The sequence below is a fragment of the Schistocerca americana genome, chromosome 3 (assembly GCF_021461395.2).
Source record: "Schistocerca americana isolate TAMUIC-IGC-003095 chromosome 3, iqSchAmer2.1, whole genome shotgun sequence".
NCBI classification, from domain to species: Eukaryota; Metazoa; Arthropoda; class Insecta; order Orthoptera; family Acrididae; genus Schistocerca; species Schistocerca americana.
The window spans coordinates 408976995-408995826 of NC_060121.1; the positions used below are offsets into that span (position 1 = coordinate 408976995).

An 18832-nucleotide genomic window follows, 5' to 3' on the forward strand; every position below is an offset into this window, starting at 1 on the left:
CTATTCTATTGCCTGGTATAATGACCCTTCAAAATCTTTTCATTTATCTTCATCTAACGAATACTCGTACATCTTTGGGCTTCTGTGGTTATGCTGTGTTGTGAAATTTCTGCTCTTTGAATTAATGGCGATTTCTCTTCTTGACATTGTTAACATTTGTTATAAAATATTAATTTGTGGTTCTTTTATTTAATCTGCAAGTAAAACATGATTAGATTCCAACAATGATTATTCTAGCCACCCCTATGCTGAGCGCCACATATGACAATTCTGTACTGAATATGTCAGTAGTGATTTTACATCTCAATTACCTGGCAAAATACTGCAAAGCACTTTGTTGCTCAGATAAACAGTCAGCTCATAAATCATCTTCACTTATCTTTTCAGTAGGCTGGCCATTGTTTTATTCATTTTATTACATTCATAGTAAATTTGTGGGTTCTTTAAATAACTTGCATGGGCTCAAGTATTGTTTTATAATTTTGCACTTTTATTAAGTTATTTTCTTTAACCACATCATCCATGTAAATTTCATTGTGTGTGATTGCAAGTGTGATTATGTGTTTCCGGAATTTACATACAATTTTTTATGTTAGTGGCTGTTTTTCTAGATGCATTACTTATGTACAGCTTTTTGAAGTTAATGACAGTTGAAAATAAATTAAATATTTGTAACAAATTTTGTAAGCAAGTTCTTATGTTATTTTGCTATCAGTTATAACATATAAAGTATAGAATTTATGACTGATGATTTAGAAGTAACTATAATTGTGCATCGTGATTAATAATAGACAATTTGACAGTTTTTTTGGTGACTTTGAGAAAATCACTTTTCAGGTAGTTTCTTTATGTTTTTGAAATTACTGATATTTGACTGAAAATAAGAATTACAGAAACGTTTGCATTTAGAAATTAAACATGTTGATTAGAATTTACTTTAATTGTTTGTATAATTTAAAAGTGAAACAGAGGTCAAATCTGGCTGGAAATCTGATGGTATCGTACACTGCAGTAAGGAGAAAGAGGGTTCCACTAGAGCTTCTTTTGAAGGAGAGATCCTTCAGCAGTTGCAAACTACAAAAACTACTCAAAATCATTAAGAAAAGCTATTAAAATCAAGGGACATGTATATAATGTAAGAAATCAGTAATTCCAACAACAGCCCAAAGTCTATATGGAATGCAGTAAAATGAGATATAGGATAGTCAGCCACAGAACAGGATAACATCACAGTCTTTACTGAATGGAAGGCCTATTAATAATGAATTACAGATATCAAATATATTTATCAATCATTTCTTAAATATAATGGAATGTAGAGGGGCAAATAGGTTAAGAGAAAAATCAAAGCAGTATGTTAAAAAAGCAGCTGTCATAAAATTCTATCATATAAATGTTTCGGCAATTTCTCCTCCTGAAATTAAGAAGTTTACGTATTCTCTCAAAAATAAAAGCTCATCTAGTTTTAATGGTGTTTCCAAGATTTGTTCCTGTATAATAAGCCCTGTCTTATCTGAAATATGTAATGCATCACCAACTCAATATATTTTTGCCTTTGCCATTGTCAAACCCATCTTTAAGGAATGTGATGGGAGAGATGGCAATAACTACTGACATGTTACACTGCTGACACCATTTTCCCAAATTTCTGAGAAGGTGATGTATTCTAGAATGATATCTCACTAGAGGAACAACAGTATTCTCAGCAAATCACAGTTGGGATTTAGGAAGAGTTGCTCTACCTAGAATGCCATTTACATGTTCATAACAAAATAGCGCTGGCTGGTATTTTCTGTAACCTGTGTAAATCACAATATTCTCCTAGATAAACTGAAGTTTTATAGTACTGATGGTATAGCCAACCAATTTATACTGTTTTGTCTAACCAAAACAATGCAGAAAATTTCATTAGTTATTTACCAAGTGTAATCCAGGGACATTATCCAAACTGGGGTGAAATCAAGTACAGGGTTCACCAAGACGCAATCTTAGGTTTGCTATTGTTTCAATAAATAAATAAATGATCTTCTGTCTAATATACAACAGGCAGATTTAGTTCTTTTTGCAGATGACACTAGTGTTGTTATCAGTCCAAGCATACATACAGGAAGAGAGGAAATGGCAAACAGAGGTCTTAACAGAATCATTGACTGATTTTCTGTGAATGATCTCACCATAAATTTTAAGAAGATGCAACATATTCAGTTCTGTACATATTTGGGTACTACACCAATGACAAGTAAAACACATGGCAAGGAAATAATAAATAAGGCAGAACCTTCAAAATTCTGAGGTGTCCATATTGATGAGGATTTAAACCAGAAAAAGCACATTTTTCAAACTGTTTGAACAGTTTAGTTCAGTCACATTTGCACTTAGAATCATTGTGGAATCTTGGGTGGGGGGAGAAAACAGTAAGTTGGTGTATTTTGCATAAATAATGCACCGCAGTTCAAAAGGGACAGTGATGTACACACCTGCAGTACAAGAAAAAATGATGTTCTATACACCATATTAAGGTTGTCTTTGCACATAAAGGGGTGCACAATGCTGTGAATAAAATTTTTGATAACTTACCCAGCAATGTAAAATGTCTGACAGATAGCAAAGTAAAATTTGAAAACAAACTAAAAAAAGTTTCTCCTTCACAACTCCTTCTATTCCCTAGAAGAATTTCTATTACTATAATGTGTAAAATGTGATGGATAGGAATTACTAACTCACATCTCTTGATTTAATTTAAAAATTTATAAATCTTCAGCATGTAGCTATATTTACTAATTAATTTACAGTGTAGATGTAAAAGGACTCATTCCACATTATTATGATTTATTGCACAAATGATTCATGGAACATGAAATTAACTAACTAAATTGCATTCTTGTAACATATCTTGATGAGGGTACATTTATTTTATTTTATTATTATTATTATTATTTATTTATTTATTTTTATTTATTTATTTTTTTTTCCCAACATAGTGGAGACCATAATTTTTTTCCAGACTTCACCATCTCAACTTCAACAAGATTGGGATGAATGATCTTTCCAATTTTATATGATCCATGACAATAGTGACTGTCTTTACTTCTATGTTGATTCCAGAAGATCTAATATGCATTTTAATTAAAACCCAGTCACCTACTTCATATGCAATCAGGTTCACAATTGGGTCATGCACGTTTTCTTTCTTTTGCCTTCTTTTTCACTGTCTCTGATGCTATTCTGAGTTGTTATTCTTGTATTAGTTCATCCCTCATAAAAAATACTGACTTTTTTTTCACCAAAAAGTACAGTGCCAGCTGAGTTATTACACAAACTATTGATGACTCTTTCAAAGTTGCTTAACTTCTCAATCCAGTTCTTATGCTTTTTCCACAGTGAGCATGGAACAGACTTCCCAACTGATTCATGTTGTTCTGATGGATTTGATGAATTTGATGATAGCCTATAAGAAGATATCAAAATGTGCCAAATTTCTAGTTCCTGTATAAAATTTCTGAAGATTTGAGTGAAATTACAGACCATTATCTGACAAAATGTACTCTGATCTTATTTATGAAGTATTCGGCTTTGGTTTTTAATCATAATTTTGCTATCAGATTTTCTTAATGGATGGGGTGCCATGCAGATTTCAAAAAGACATTCAAAATAATCAATTCGCATGAAGATTTCTTTAGATTGTAGCAATGGGCCATTAAGATCAATTGCTGAAATTTGTCCAAGCTTTTTGGTATAGTTGTTGTTGTTGTTGTGGTCTTCAGTTCAGAGACTGGTTTGATGCAGCTCTCCATGCTACTCTATCCTGTGCAAGCTTCTTCATCTCCCAGTACCTACAGCAACCTACATCCTTTTGAATCTACTTAGTGTATTCATCTCTTGGTCTCCCTCCAATACTAATTTGGTGATCCCTTGATGCCTCAGAAGGTGACCAACCAACCGATCCCTTCTTCTAGTCAAGTTGTGCCACAAATTTCTCTTCTCCCCAATTCTGTTCAATACCTCCTCATTAGTTATGTGATCTATCCATCTAATCTTCAGCATTCTTCTGTAGCACCACATTTCAAAAGCTTCTATTCTCTTCTTGTCCAAACTATTTATTTCACTTCCATACATGGCTACACTCCATACAAATACTTTCAGAAACGGCTTCCTGTCACTTAAATCTATACTCGATGTTAACAAATTTCTCTTTTTCAGAAACACTTTCCTTGCCATTTTATATCCTCTCAGCTTCGACCATCATCAGTTATTTTGCTCCCCAAATAGCAAAACTCCTTTACTACTTTAAGTGTCTCATTTCCTAATCTAATTGCCTCAGCATCACCCAACTTCATTCGACTACATTCCATTATCCTCGTTTTGCTTTTGTTGATGTTCATATTATATCGTCCTTTCAAGGCACTGTCGATTCCGTTCAACTGCTCTTCCAGGTCCTTTGCTGTCTCTGACAGAATTACAATGTCATCAGAAAACCTCAAAGGTTTTGTTTCTTCTCCATGGATTTTAATTCCTACTCAGAATTTTTCTTTTGTTTCTTTTACTATTTGCTCAATATACAGATTGAATGACATTGGGGAGAGGCTACAACGCTGTCTCACTCCCTTCCCAACCACTGCTTCCCTTTCATGCCCCTCGACTGTTATAACTGCCATCTGGTTTCTGTACAAATTGTAAATAGCCTTTCGCTCCCTGTATTTTGCCCCTGCTACCTTCAGAATTTGAAAGAGAGTATTCCAGTCAACATTGTCAAAAGCTTCCTCTAAGGCTACAAATGCTAGAAACGTAGGTTTGCCTTTCCTTAATCTATCTTCTAAGATAAGTTGTAGGGTTGGTATTGCCTCACGTGTCAACATTTCTACGGAATGAACACTGATATTCCCCGAGGTCAGCTTCTACCAGTTTTTCCATTCGCGTTATTATTTTGCACCCCTGACTTATTGAACTGATGGTTCAGTAATTTTCACATCTGTCAACACCTGCTTTCTTTGGTATTGGAATTATTATATTCTTCTTGATGTCTGAGAGTATTTTGCCTGTCTCATACATCTTGCTCACCAGATGGTGGAGTTTTGTCAGGGCTGGCTCTCCCAAGGCTGTCAGTTGTTCTAATGGAATGTTGTCTACTCCCAGGGCCTTGTTTCAACTTAGGTCTTTCAGTGCTCTGTCAAACTCCTCACACAGTATCATATCACCCATTTCATCTTCATCCTCTTCCATTTCCATAATATTGTCCTCAAGTACATCGCCCTTGTATAGACCCTCTTTATACTCCTTCTAACTTGCTGCTTTCCCTTCTTTGCTTAGAACTGGGTTTTCATCTGAGCTCTTGATATTCATACAAGTGGTTCTTTTTTCTCCAAAGGTCTCTTTAATTTTCCTGTAGGTAGTATCTATCTTACCCCTAGTGAGAGATGCCTTTACATCGTTACATTTGTTCTCTAGCCATCCCTGCTTAGCCATTTTGCACTTCCTGTCGATCTCATTTTTGAGACATTTGTGTTCCTTTTTGCCTGATTCATTTGCTGCATTTTTATATTTTCTCCTTTCAGCAATTAAGTTCAATATCTCTTCTGTTATCCAAGGATTTCTACTAGCCCTCGTCTTTTTATCTACTTGATCCTCTGCTGCCTTCACTATTTCATCCCTCAAAGCTACCCATTCTTCTTCTATTGAATTTCTTTCCCCCATTCCTGTCAATCATCCCCTAACGCTCTTCCTGAAACTCTTTACAACCTCTGGTTCTGTCAATTTATCCAGGTCCCATCTCCTTAAATTCCCACCTTTTTGCAGTTTCTTCAGTTTTAATCTACAGTTCATAACCAGTAAACTGTGGTCAGAGTCCACATCTGCCCCTGTAAATGTCTTACAGTTTAAAACCTGCTTCCTAAACCTCTGTCTTACCATTATACACTCCTGGAAATGGAAAAAAGAACACATTGACACCGGTGTGTCAGACCCACCATACTTGCTCCGGACACTGCGAGAGGGCTGTACAAGCAATGATCACACGCACGGCACAGTGGACACACCAGGAACCGCGGTGTTGGCCGTCGAATGGCGCTAGCTGCGCAGCATTTGTGCACCGCCACCGTCAGTGTCAGCCAGTTTGCCGTGGCATACGGAGCTCCATTGCAGTCTTTAACACTGGTAGCATGCCGCGACAGCGTGGACGTGAACTGTATGTGCAGCTGATGGACTTTGAACGAGGGCGTATAGTGGGCATGCGGGAGGCCGGGTGGACGTACCGCCGAATTGCTCAACATGTGGGGCGTGAGGTCTCCACAGTACATCGATGTTGTCGCCAGTGGTCGGCGGAAGGTGCACGTGCCCGTCAACCTGGGACCGGACCGCAGCGACGCACGGATGCACGCCAAGACCGTAGGATCCTACGCAGTGCCGTAGGGGACCGCACCGCCACTTCCCAGCAAATTAGGGACACTGTTGCTCCTGGGGTATCGGCGAGGACCATTCGCAACCGTCTCCATGAAGCTGGGCTACGGTCCCGCACACCGTTAGGCCGTCTTCCGCTCACGCCCCAACATCGTGCAGCCCGCCTCCAGTGGTGTCGCGACAGGCGTGAATGGAGGGACGAATGGAGACGTGTCGTCTTCAGCGATGAGAGTCGCTTCTGCCTTGGTGCCAATGATGGTCGTATGCGTGTTTGGCGCCGTGCAGGTGAGCGCCACAATCAGGACTGCATACGACCGAGGCACACAGGACCAACACCCGGCATCATAGTGTGGGGAGCGATCTCCTACACTGGCCGTACACCACTGGTGATCGTCGAGGGGACACTGAATAGTGCACGGTACATCCAAACCATCATCGAACCCATCGTTCTACCATTCCTAGACCGGCAAGGGAACTTGCTGTTCCAACAGGACAATGCACGTCCGCATGTATCCCGTGCCACCCAACGTGCTCTAGAAGGTGTAAGTCAACTACCCTGGCCAGCAAGATCTCCGGATCTGTCCCCCATTGAGCATGTTTGGGACTGGATGAAGCGTCGTCTCACGCGATCTGCACGTCCAGCACGAACGCTGGTCCAACTGAGGCGCCAGGTGGAAATGGCATGGCAAGCCGTTCCACAGGACTACATCCAGCATCTCTACGATCGTCTCCATGGGAGAATAGCAGCCTGCATTGCTGCGAAAGGTGGATATACACTGTACTAGTGCCGACATTGTGCATGCTCTGTTGCCTGTGTCTATGTGCCTGTGGTTCTGTCAGTGTGATCATGTGATGTATCTGACCCCAGGAATGTGCCAATAAAGTTTCCCCTTCCTGGGACAATGAATTCACGGTGTTCTTATTTCAATTTCCAGGAGTGTATAATCTATCTGAAACCTTCCAGTATCTCCAGCCCTCTTCTATGTATACAACCTTCTTTCATAATTTGGTATAGTACTGTGCATAAAACCCATATTTCACAAGAATTTAATATATTTCTTTCTTTCCAGGCCATGTTGTCAAAAACTACACTTCCTTGAAACTTCATCCATTTGTGTGGTCTGAAGTAAGCATAATTAATGTACACATATGTTATGAGTTCATCTACACTGTTTCTGGGTACAAATAGCCTCTAATTACTGAGTAAGTTCTTCTATATGACATGGCATCATGCACTAAATAATATTGATGTAAGCAGGACCAGTTTAAGGCAAAGCAACACAACCTACCACGTGGGGTGCCGAGCTTAGATGGGCAACAAAGGTACCACAACTATGAGACTTCTGTACAGGATGTATCACAATTAGCCCTTGAGCACACATGCCATTTTTTATAAGACAATTAGGCACATGGCATACTTTTACACACGTACAGAATAAATGTCTTTATGTGACCAAAATAAGCATGTATGAGCAAAACCACAGTGTAAGCTCACTCCAATTATAAACTTACAGTATATGTTCTAAAGCACTCTTCAACTAAACAGTAACAAAATAAACTTTCATTGTCTCATTCTGTTGGTGGTACAAGTGTTATCCCACAGTGATGACCCACTCAAAGCATTACACAGCACAGGTGCATCAGATCCCTGCCAATTGTTTATTTGATTATTAATCATCTTGTAGATGACTGCCTCATTGTGAGATTGTGCTGCTAGCTCTTAATCTGTGTCATTTTCTTGCATAGATCATAAATTTTTTCTGACCAAGTCCACCCCTGCTCACTTGGATGTATAAAACCACAATGTATCACTGTGCTAGATGAAACAATAAAGAAAGAATAGGTATGGGCTGACAATTATAAAACAACAATGAAAAAATAAAAGACAATGTTATTTGTGGTTGGCACACTTCATACATAGGTGTGCCCACTCAAGGGTTAATAGCAGACATTTTGAGCCACCAAGCAGATAGGGGAACCAAGGACACCCAAGTCACAAATAGTTACAAAAATAAACATGAATGAAGGTGTGCACGGAAGAAATGTGAGAAGGGGCGAGGGCACCAAGTGAGTCACTTGTGTGGAAAAATGTTCTTAAACTGGCCCTAGATGTATGTTGTCTTGGTAGACTCCCATATTTTTCTTTGGCCTCTTTATGAATTTCATCTGTCTCCTGTTCTTGTCTGACACTGCACAGAAATTTTTGTATAAAACATTTACCTTTTACAACTCTCATAAAATGAATTCTCAAAATCAAACAATGAAGACTCCTGGTATGAACAAGAACAGCCTGAACCACTTCCTTCACCAGGGCTTCGATTATCTATTGTCATGCCCATAAATGAAGGTCATCCTACCCAAGACACTTTCCACCTCTCCTGAAGTGGTGTCCTGTTGCCCACCCAACCTACACACCATCATAGTCCATCCCTATGCCACTCCAAATCCCAACCCCTTGTCACAAGGATCATATCCTTGTGGAAGTCCCAGGTGCAAGACCTGCCCCACACACCCAGCATTTCATATTACAGGCCCGTCACAGGTTTGTCCTACACCATCAGGGGCTGGGCCATCTCTGAAAGCAGCTATGTCGTTTACCAGTTTTGCTGCAAACATTGCACATCTTTTTATATTGCTGTGACTGTCTACCAGGATGGATGGCCACCACCAAACTATAGCCATGGGCAAAGTAGACCACCCTGTGGCACAACATGCAGCTGAGCATAACATGGTTGATTTAAACAACTTCTTCACCACTCAAAGCCATCTAGACCCTTCCCTCCACCAACAGCATTTCTGAACTGTGCAGATTGGAGTTTTCCTTACAACACATTATCCCCTTCCATAATTATCCCAGCCTCAACCAATGGTAACATACTGTCCCCACACCCTCCACCCAACAGTTTCTACCTCCTCCTGTGCTGTCATCTCCTCCCCATTCTCATCTTGCACCTTCTTTGTTTGCCACCCTCTGCCAACACACCTGCCCATCTTTCCCAACTCCTCTCTCTTTTTTCACTCCTTTTATTCCCCACCTCACTGCCCCACAACTTCCTGACTTTATGCCTGTTGGCATTCTAGTCACTGCGCACTCCACCAGACAGCATTCCCCCCCCCCCCCCCTCTCTCTCTCTCTCTCTCTCTCTCCACCTGTACCCTACTATCCCTTCCCCTTCCCTGCCCCCTCCAGATATTACTGCTTGTGTCCCATGCAATATTCGCATTCCAGCCTGAGATGCAGGAGATGGTAATCATTTGTGCATGAGGTATGCTTACTTTCTTGTATGATTGGTGTGAGTCTGTCCCTTTTGCTGATGAAGGCTGTGGCCAAAAGCTATATGTAAGAGTCTTTTAATTGTACCTGTCTGCAACTTAAAGTGTCTTCTTTACAGAAAATGAATTCTCACATTTTTCCACGTGGGATGAGTGATATTAATGTAATCACTCTCCTTTGAGTCTTGCAAGTTCCAGGACAATGTTTTATCATCTTGCCATATGTCATGAGGTACCAACGGAATAGTTCACCAAAGCTTCTTAGCCACTATGACTGATGAACTCTGTCATAGAATTGAAGGCACAATGGAATGAGGTACTCATATGTATCATCTTAGCTCTGTCCCACTCAGCACCTACCAGTGCTGCAATTTTCACGACTGTACATAATATAATGTGTCCTTACTTATCTGGCAAGCCTCTTTTCACTAAAGAGGAAGATATTGTGCATAAATGAATACATAATAGGAAATAAACATTATGATAAATGTTGACTTCAAAAGTAAATAGAATATTGATGTTTACATAGTCTTCAGTTTTACATCCTCTCTTTTGTGTAGTATTACATTATTAGCCTTTTCTATTTTTTTTCTCTTTATTTCTATTCAAGGTTAATGAATTTCTGGCCATGAAAGATGATTCAAGAACAGCACTAAAGTGGTGCTTACTTATGGAACGCTGTGCAGCAAGAATTATGGTGTTGCGGCCATCCTCAGAGCAACGACGCCCTCTTGTTTCTGTATTGGCATGTTCAGTTGCAAATCCTGTAGAAGTTGCAGCACATATTCCAATTTTTTAGTCATTCTATAAAGTTTTATGATATAAAATTTAATACTATGTCATGCTGTCTGTTGCTGTCATTGTGTTGTACCAAATAAGATTAAATGTGAATTCTTATTTTTTTTAGCTTTAAGTAGGTTTCACTTAATGAATTATTGGCAATTATTGTCATTGAACTTTAATTTTCTGTAAAGAAATTGTATATATGTATTGCTCAAATGTCAATGAAATGAGTTTTTAGTTGACACATAAGCATGTTCACATGCAAACATCATGGGTTATGCATTCACATTACTATATAAGTAATAAGTCTTGAAAACAAAGTGAAGATCCATCATTACTGACGACCATAGAGTACTTAGAGAATGAAGTATCAAATGATAACTCAGACTAATATAAGAAACACTGTTTAGACAGAATTACGACTCAGTGGAATGGAAATGGTTGCTCAGCATCCCAGCTCATTTATGGCCAGCCATACTGAAGTATTTTCATAATGCACCATAAGATCATTTGACATTTGTGAAGGCCCTTGATAGAAACAGAAGTAGGTATCATTGGCCAGATCTCTGGAAATCTGTAAGACTTTACGCTGGCCACTATAGGGAATGACAACAACAGCATGTGCTTCAATTACTTGTGGACATCTTGCACTAATTTCTCCTCCATTTGTTTCATTTCAGTGGACTGTAATTAAATTCTTGTTTAACTAGATGGTCAGCTGCCTACCTTACCTGCTATACTGTTACCAAAGCTGTACTGAAGGCTGGAACTCTCAAAATTGCCAGATTTCTTGTTGAGAGCCTGATTTTGAAGCATGGAACACAAAATTATGCTCTGACTGTGAAAAGGCGTTTGAGTCAGTACCGGTGTTAGAAGAAATTTGACAGTGCAGCATTGCTCACAGGATGACAATTTCCTACCACACATAGAAAAATGGCTTCTTTAAACATTATAATAAGATTTTGGCAGATATTTATGTTGGTATGATACAGTGAAACTTCAATTTTATGTTCTGCAATTTTATGTTTTCCACGATTCTACACCATACATTTGTAGCCCCTGTGAAAAGTCCATAAGATCAATGCTAAAAATTGCCTGATTTTAATTTCTTCCTAGTAAAGTTTACGTCAATTCTAAGTTCTTACTCAGTGTCTCACTTGACTTCATCCTGTTTTCATACTCTTGGCCTTTGATGTGACTGAACAACTTATAAGTGGCACAAAAGGCAGATGGTTCGCACCACAGGTAGTGACAGAGTTAAGAGAATATTGTAGGCCATTGTGGAGAGGGGAGTCGTGAGAGACGAAATGCTGATGTAGTCCACGATCAGTGTTGCCAGCACAACTTGCAACATTTAGCTCCACCACATACTTATAATAGAACTACTGCTAGGTTGCAGTGGTAATGGAAAAACAAGACAGTTGTTGCAAAGTGTTCAGGACTGAACCAATACGTGACAAAGAGGCCCAGCCACCACCTTTTCTTGTTCCACTTATAACTCAGTCTCATCTTTCTCCATGTATTTCTGATGTCCTGTATTCAGCAACAATATCAACCTTTTAAATTCAAACACTGAGTCTCAATGAATGTGCTCGATCAGAATCAAGGAAATGTCGCTTCCGGCTCTTTTTTTTTTTTTTCCCCCCATCAGTCTACTGACTGGTTTGATGCGGCCCGCCACGAATTCCTTTCCTGTGCTAACCTCTTCATCTCAGAGTAGCACTTGCAACCTACATCCTCAATTATTTGCTTGACGTATTCCAATCTCTGTCTTCCTCTACAGTTTTTGCCCTCTACAGCTCCCTCTAGTACCATGGAAGCCATTTCCTCATGTCTTAGCAGATGTCCTATCATCCTGTCCCTTCTCCTTATCAGTGTTTTCCACATATTCCTTTCCTCTCCGATTCTGCGTAGAACCTCCTCATTCCTTACCTTATCAGTCCACCTAATTTTCAACATTCGTCTATAGCACCACATCTCAAATGCTTCGATTCTCTTCTGTTCCGGTTTTCCCACAGTTCATGTTTCACTACCATACAATGCTGTACTCCAGACGTACATTCTCAGAAATTTCTTCCTCAAATTAAGGCCGGTAGTTGATATTAGTAGACTTCTCTTGGCCAGAAATACCTTTTTTGCCATAGCGAGTCTGCTTTTGATGTCCTCCTTGCTCAGTCCATCATTGGTTATTTTACTGCCTAGGTAGCAGAATCCTTAACTTCATTGACTTCGTGACCATCAATCCTGATGTTAAATTTCTCGATGTTCTCATTTCTACTACTTCTCATTACCTTCGTCTTTCTCCGATTTACTCTCAAACCATACTGTGTACTCATTAGACTGTTCATTCCATTCAGCAGATCATTTAATTCTTCTTCACTTTCACTCAGGATAGCAATGTCTTCAGCGAATCGTATCATTGATATCCTTTCACCTTGTATTTTAATTCCACTCCTGAACCTTTCTTTTATTTCCATCATTGTTTCCTCGATGTACAGATTGAAGAGTAGGGGTGAAAGGCTACAGCCTTGTCTTACACCCTTCTTAATAAGAGCACTTCGTTCTTGATCGTCCACTCTTATTATTCCCTCTTGGTTGTTGTACGTATTGTATATGACCCGTCTCTCCCTATAGCTTACCCCTACTTTTTTCAGAATCTCGAACAGCTTGCACCATTTTATATTGTCGAACGCTTTTTCCAGGTCAACAAATCCTATGAAAGTGTCTTGATTTCTCTTTAGCCTTGCTTCCATTATTAGCCGTAACGTCAGAATTGCCTCTCCCTTCCCTTTGCTTTTCCTAAAGCCAAACTGATCTTCACCTAGCGCATTCTCAATTTTCTTTTCCATTCTTCTGTATATTATTCTTGTAAGCAGCTTCGATGCATGAGCTGTTAAGCTGATTGTGCGATAATTCTCGCACTTGTCAGCTCTTGCCGTCTTCGGAATTGTGTGGATGATGCTTTTCCGAAAGTTAGATGGTATATCGCCAGACTCATATATTCTACACACCAACGTGAATAGTCGTTTTGTTGCCACTTCCCCAAATGATTTTAGAAATTCTGATGGAATGTTATCTATCCCTTCTGCCTTATTTGACCGTAAGTCCTCCAAAGCTCTTTTAAATTCCGATTCTAATACTGGATCCCCTATCTCTTCTAAATCGACTCCTGTTTCTTCTTCTATCACATCAGACAAATCTTCACCCTCATAGAGGCTTTCAATGTATTCTTTCCACCTATCTGCTCTCTCCTCTGCATTTAACAGTGGAATTCCCGTTGCACTCTTAATGTTACCACCGTTGCTTTTAATGTTACCAAAGGTTGTTTTGACTTTCCTGTATGCTGAGTCTGTCCTTCCAACAATCATATCTTTTTCGAAGTCTTCACATTTTTCCTGCAGCCATTTCATCTTAGCTTCCCTGCACTTCCTATTTATTTCATTCCTCAGCGACTTGTATTTCTGTATTCCTGATTTTCCCGGAACATGTTTGTACTTCCTCGTTTCATCAATCAACTGAAGTATTTCTTCTGTTACCCATGGTTTCTTCGCAGCTACCTTCTTTGTACCTATGTTTTCCATCCCAACTTCTGTGATGGCCCTTTTTAGAGATGTCCATTCCTCTTCAACTGTACTGCCTACTGCACTATTCCTTATTGCTGTATCTATAGTGTTAGAGAACTTCAAACGTATCTAGTCATTCTTTAGTACTTCCATATCCCACTTCTTTGCGTATTGATTCTTCCTTACTAATGTCTTGAACTTCAGCCTACTCTTCATCACTACTATATTGTGATCTGAGTCTATATCTGCTCCTGGGTACGCCTTACAATCCAGTATCTGATTTCGGAATCTCTGTCTGACCATGATGTAATCTAATTGAAATCTTCCCGTATCTCCCGGCCTTTTCCAAGTATACCTCCTCCTCTTGTGATTCTTGAACAGGGTATTCGCTATTACTAGCTGAAACTTGTTACAGAACTCAATTAGTCTTTCTCCTGTTTCATTCCTTGTCCCAAGCCCATATTCTCCTGTAACCTTTTCTTCTACTCCTTCCCCTACAACTGCATTCCAGTCGCCCATGACTTCGATTTTCGTCCCCCTTTACATACTGCATTACCCTTTCAATACCCTCATACACTTTCTCTATCTGTTCATCTTCAGCTTGCGACGTCGGCATGTATACCTGAACTATCGTTGTCGGTGTTGGTCTGCTGTCGATTCTGATTAGAACAACCCAGTCACTGAACTGTTCACAGTAACACACCCTCTGCCCTACCTTCCTATTCATAACGAATCCTACACCTGTTATACCATTTTCTGCTGCTGTTGATATTACCCGATACTCATCTGACTAGAAATCCTTGTCTTCCTTCCACTTCACTTCACTGACCCCTACTATATCTAGATTGAGCCTTTGCATTTTCCTTTTCAGATTTTCTAGTTTCCCTACCACGTTCAAGCTTCTGACATTCCACGCCCCGACTCGTAGAACATTATCCTTTCGTTGATTATTCAATCTTTTTCTCATGGTAACCTCCCCCTTGGCAGTCCCCTCCCGGAGATCCGAATGGGGGACTATTCCGTAATCTTTTGCCAATGGAGAGATCATCATGACACTTCTTCAATTACAGGCCACATGTCCTGTGGATACACGTCACGTGTCTTCAATGCAGTGGTTTCCATTGCCTTCTGCATCCTCATGTCATTGATCATTGCTGATTCTTCCACCTTTAGGGGCAATTTCCCACCCCTAGGACAAGAGAGTGCCCTGAACCTCTTATCCGCTCCTCCGCCCTCTTTGACAAGTCCGTTGGCAGAATGAGGCTGACTTCTTATGCCGAAGTCTTCGGCCGCCAATGCTGATTATTTATCAAAATTTAGGCAGTGGCGGGGATCGAACCCAGGACCGAAGATGTTTTGATTATGAATCAAAGACGCTACCCCTAGACCACGGGTAGTGAACTCTTATTGCCTGGTAACTTGTTAAGTCACCCAATAGCCAGCACAGCCATCACACCACACTAATACATGTAAAATGAGCTCACCTACTGGATGTGTGGAGAGGGGGAATGGCCCTTCAATGACAGGAGAGCAGGTAGGGGTGAAAGCACTTTGTGATGTGCTGAAAATATACTTTTCATGCAGATGATGTGCTATGACCGAGATGACATAAGGAAATAGAACAAGGGATTTCTAACAACATATTGTAAAGACTTTTGTGTTCAAATCTGACACAATACAGTGCAACAACTCCATACACTGCTCATGTACATACTTTGCATCACACACACCACACACTGTAGATCGTAAAGACTGGCAGCAGTGATAAGAGGACATGAAGCAAAATTGTACCACCTGAGCTTTCTTTCAAATTTACATTTTACACAGTTCATAGAAATTCACTGAGCCAACTTCTAATAAGCTTTTAATGCAACTGGGAAAGTAAACTCATTTTTTCATGTCTCTGTTTCTCTCATTGAGCCTAAAATAACACTTTTAAAGGTGGTGACCATAAGACATGCGGCATAAGAAAAGTATTAAACAGTAACAGCAATGGTGACAAAATTTATCATTACGCAGATGTCCACATTTATGCTTATGGTTTAACCACATACCATTGGCAGTGATGACTTTGATTTAATTCAATATGTTCGTAATTTTTTTTTTTTTTTTTTTTTTTTTTTTTTTTTTTTTTTTTTTTTTGGGTGAGCAAAAAGGATAATCTCACATAACGTGTTTTGAATGTATAGATTGTGGTCGTAGCATGTTGGAAAATAGCTTAATTACCTTGTACCCAGACACCGATTCCAATTTTTTGATGAGTTTTTACTTGCTGTTACACACCTGCGACTTTTTAAGAACTGATGAAATTCTTTGCCACAAATTATTCTTTAAGCACTGTTTTGTACATTCAGTTTCCCTCACTTAGACAGATGTTATACAAAGTATTGGAGGGGATTGCAACTTTTAAACAAAAATGCCAATTGTGTGTGTTTTTGCTTGTATTTTGAGGGGGTTTTAACATTTTCCTCAATTTTGCATTTTTTAAATCTGGACTGCACGAAAACAAAAAATAGGGGTTTCACTGTATTGCCTGTTGTGACATTTACACATCACATAGCTAGCAAGACACTACAGGTCTCACACTGTTTTCCTCGATCCCCAGTCAAGAAACTGAAACAACACTTAATACTTTGTTTCCATTTCAGCTTGATGATGCTGAAAGAGATTATACCAAACAGCTCATCATTCAGATGGAAGAAGCAAAGCATTACCATTCAAGAAATAATATTTGCTGGTGATCTTTATGGAAGTAACTCCATTTGAACACTGCAGTGATCATGAGGATACGACAATGTGATCAGAATTCAAAGAGCCGCCATTGCTGTCAAATAAACGACCACTGGCTAGATCCAGATCTAGGTCTGTCCCGTCAAACCAGCAGTTTAGCATTTTCAAAGGAGGGGGTGTAATGCAAAGTACTGAACATTATGCACTGTTGTGTAGAGGTTGCAGTAATTGCTGGCTTGTGATGTGTGGGTTACTGCCTACTTTATTTATCAATTAAGATTTTTAACTTCTGGAAGCTCCTGGAACTTAGTTACTAGACTATTCTTTGTATAAACATGAACACTCTGCTGGGGCAGAGAAATGCCTTCATGGATGAGAGTATTAAAATCTCAATGATTAACTGCTGAAGCATTTTCAAAGAAGTTACAGCATTTGAAGTACTCCTAAAAACCAGAGGATCTCACATAACTGAAAACTGGTTAAAACTTGCAACTGATAACATTGAGGTCTTTGGTGAAAATTTTTTTTATATCAAATGAATGGACTGTTGGGAAATGAAGCTGTTGTGTTTCAGTAGACATGAAACTCAAATCCAACAAGATGAAAATTGCATGCAAGAGTGTTTGAGCAAGTAAGGCTTCTGTTAAGATAGGCATATCCTATTATATTGGTTGTCTTTCATTTTTTTTGTTCAAGTTACAATAAAGCAAATGCCAGGATGGTTCCTTAACCTAGGCCATGGCCAAACACCTGTCCTATTCCCATAGGCTACCAGGCCTATCGTCTAAACGCATTTTATGCACGTTGTGTGATATTTTAGCCTCTTGATTGGCACTGTCTTACCTTTGCAAACAAAAAAACAAAAAATACATTTTGATATGGTCCTTGGATAAATAAAGGTAAATAAATAAAATATGGTGCAAGTCAGTCAAGGTGCCAGTGGGGGAGAGTACGAGCTGTAACTCTTACAAGCTACAAGAAACTAGCATACAGTGGGGTGAGGTAGATAAGGCTTAACTGCGAAGCTGCCTTTATCTCTTTGAATGAGCTGTTGCACAAAATGGATCCCACAGGGAATTCTGTCTGGAATGTGAAAAGAAGTAAAACATGTACTTCCACACAATCAAATGGTTTTTCAGTGCTAATTCTAATGACAAACTAAAATTTAAAGCATTTCTGAACAGTTACGTGGCAATGAAATGTACATGGTTCTCCAACAGAAAGTTCTTTCCTTCAGTCTTAAACTCCACCGCATTTTTAAATGACATTTAATACGCTCTGGTAGGGCGCCGAATAGATTTATACACATGCAATTGACTTCTTTCTGTACTGTCAGCCCCTTCAGTTAGATCACACTCAGAAAAAGGTAATCAATGGGAGACGTTTAAAACCTCTCAGTTTTTCTCCACACCTCCCACTCCTTGCCACTACGTTACACAGAATGACAATGAATAGTGATACTGATTAATATATACACCCATCCAGTCTCGAATTCCTTATATGTTTTCTTGCACGAATATCGAGCCATATTTCGACAGTTTTTTGTACACTAGTTAATTGTTGAAGTAGGAACGTCAAACAAATCACAATGTCGATAAGTTACGTTGGTCTGGAGGACGCAAGTGGCACCATAATGAAACATAGATGCCTTCGGAATTGTTGGTAGTGCCGAAAATTTCCCAGACACTTTAAATTTCGAGTGTTACCACTACGTTCTGCCCTGGTACGGAGTTCGTTCTAAAACAAAGCGCTTGCTAAATTAGTTGGAATTACACAATGGAATAAATGCGTACGACAATAATACCCGAAATGCGCAACTTTTTTCTATATTAAGCCTTTTTTAAGCCAGACGTTGAACGGCGTTCTTTCTAATCTTCCTCTCTCTTGTCCTCAGGCCCGTGTGGTTTTCTTTAATTGATTGGCTGACAAAACAAGCAATTGCTTGCACAACACCTCTAGTGCAAGTGAGAATTGATGAAAATACAAGTTTGTCCTGCATCTGTGAAATTTCGAGCATTTTATTTACACTTCCACTGTCAGTGCTGTTCCAGCATTTATCGCTATTCTTTCGTTTCTACTATCTCTGTGTT

General features: G+C 39.4%; 1 protein-coding gene across 1 annotated transcript in view; it reads left to right on the forward strand.

The window, feature by feature from the left end:
- Nucleotides 1–10532, forward strand: part of LOC124606120 (meiosis-specific with OB domain-containing protein) — a 249243-nt gene extending 238711 nt beyond the window's left edge. Inside the window, exon 9 of the mRNA XM_047138084.1 lies at nucleotides 10277–10532. Coding sequence (XP_046994040.1) covers nucleotides 10277–10465 — 189 coding nt within the window. The 3' untranslated portion in view covers nucleotides 10466–10532. The remainder of the gene's footprint in view (nucleotides 1–10276) is intronic.
- Nucleotides 10533–18832: the final 8300 nt, after the last annotated feature.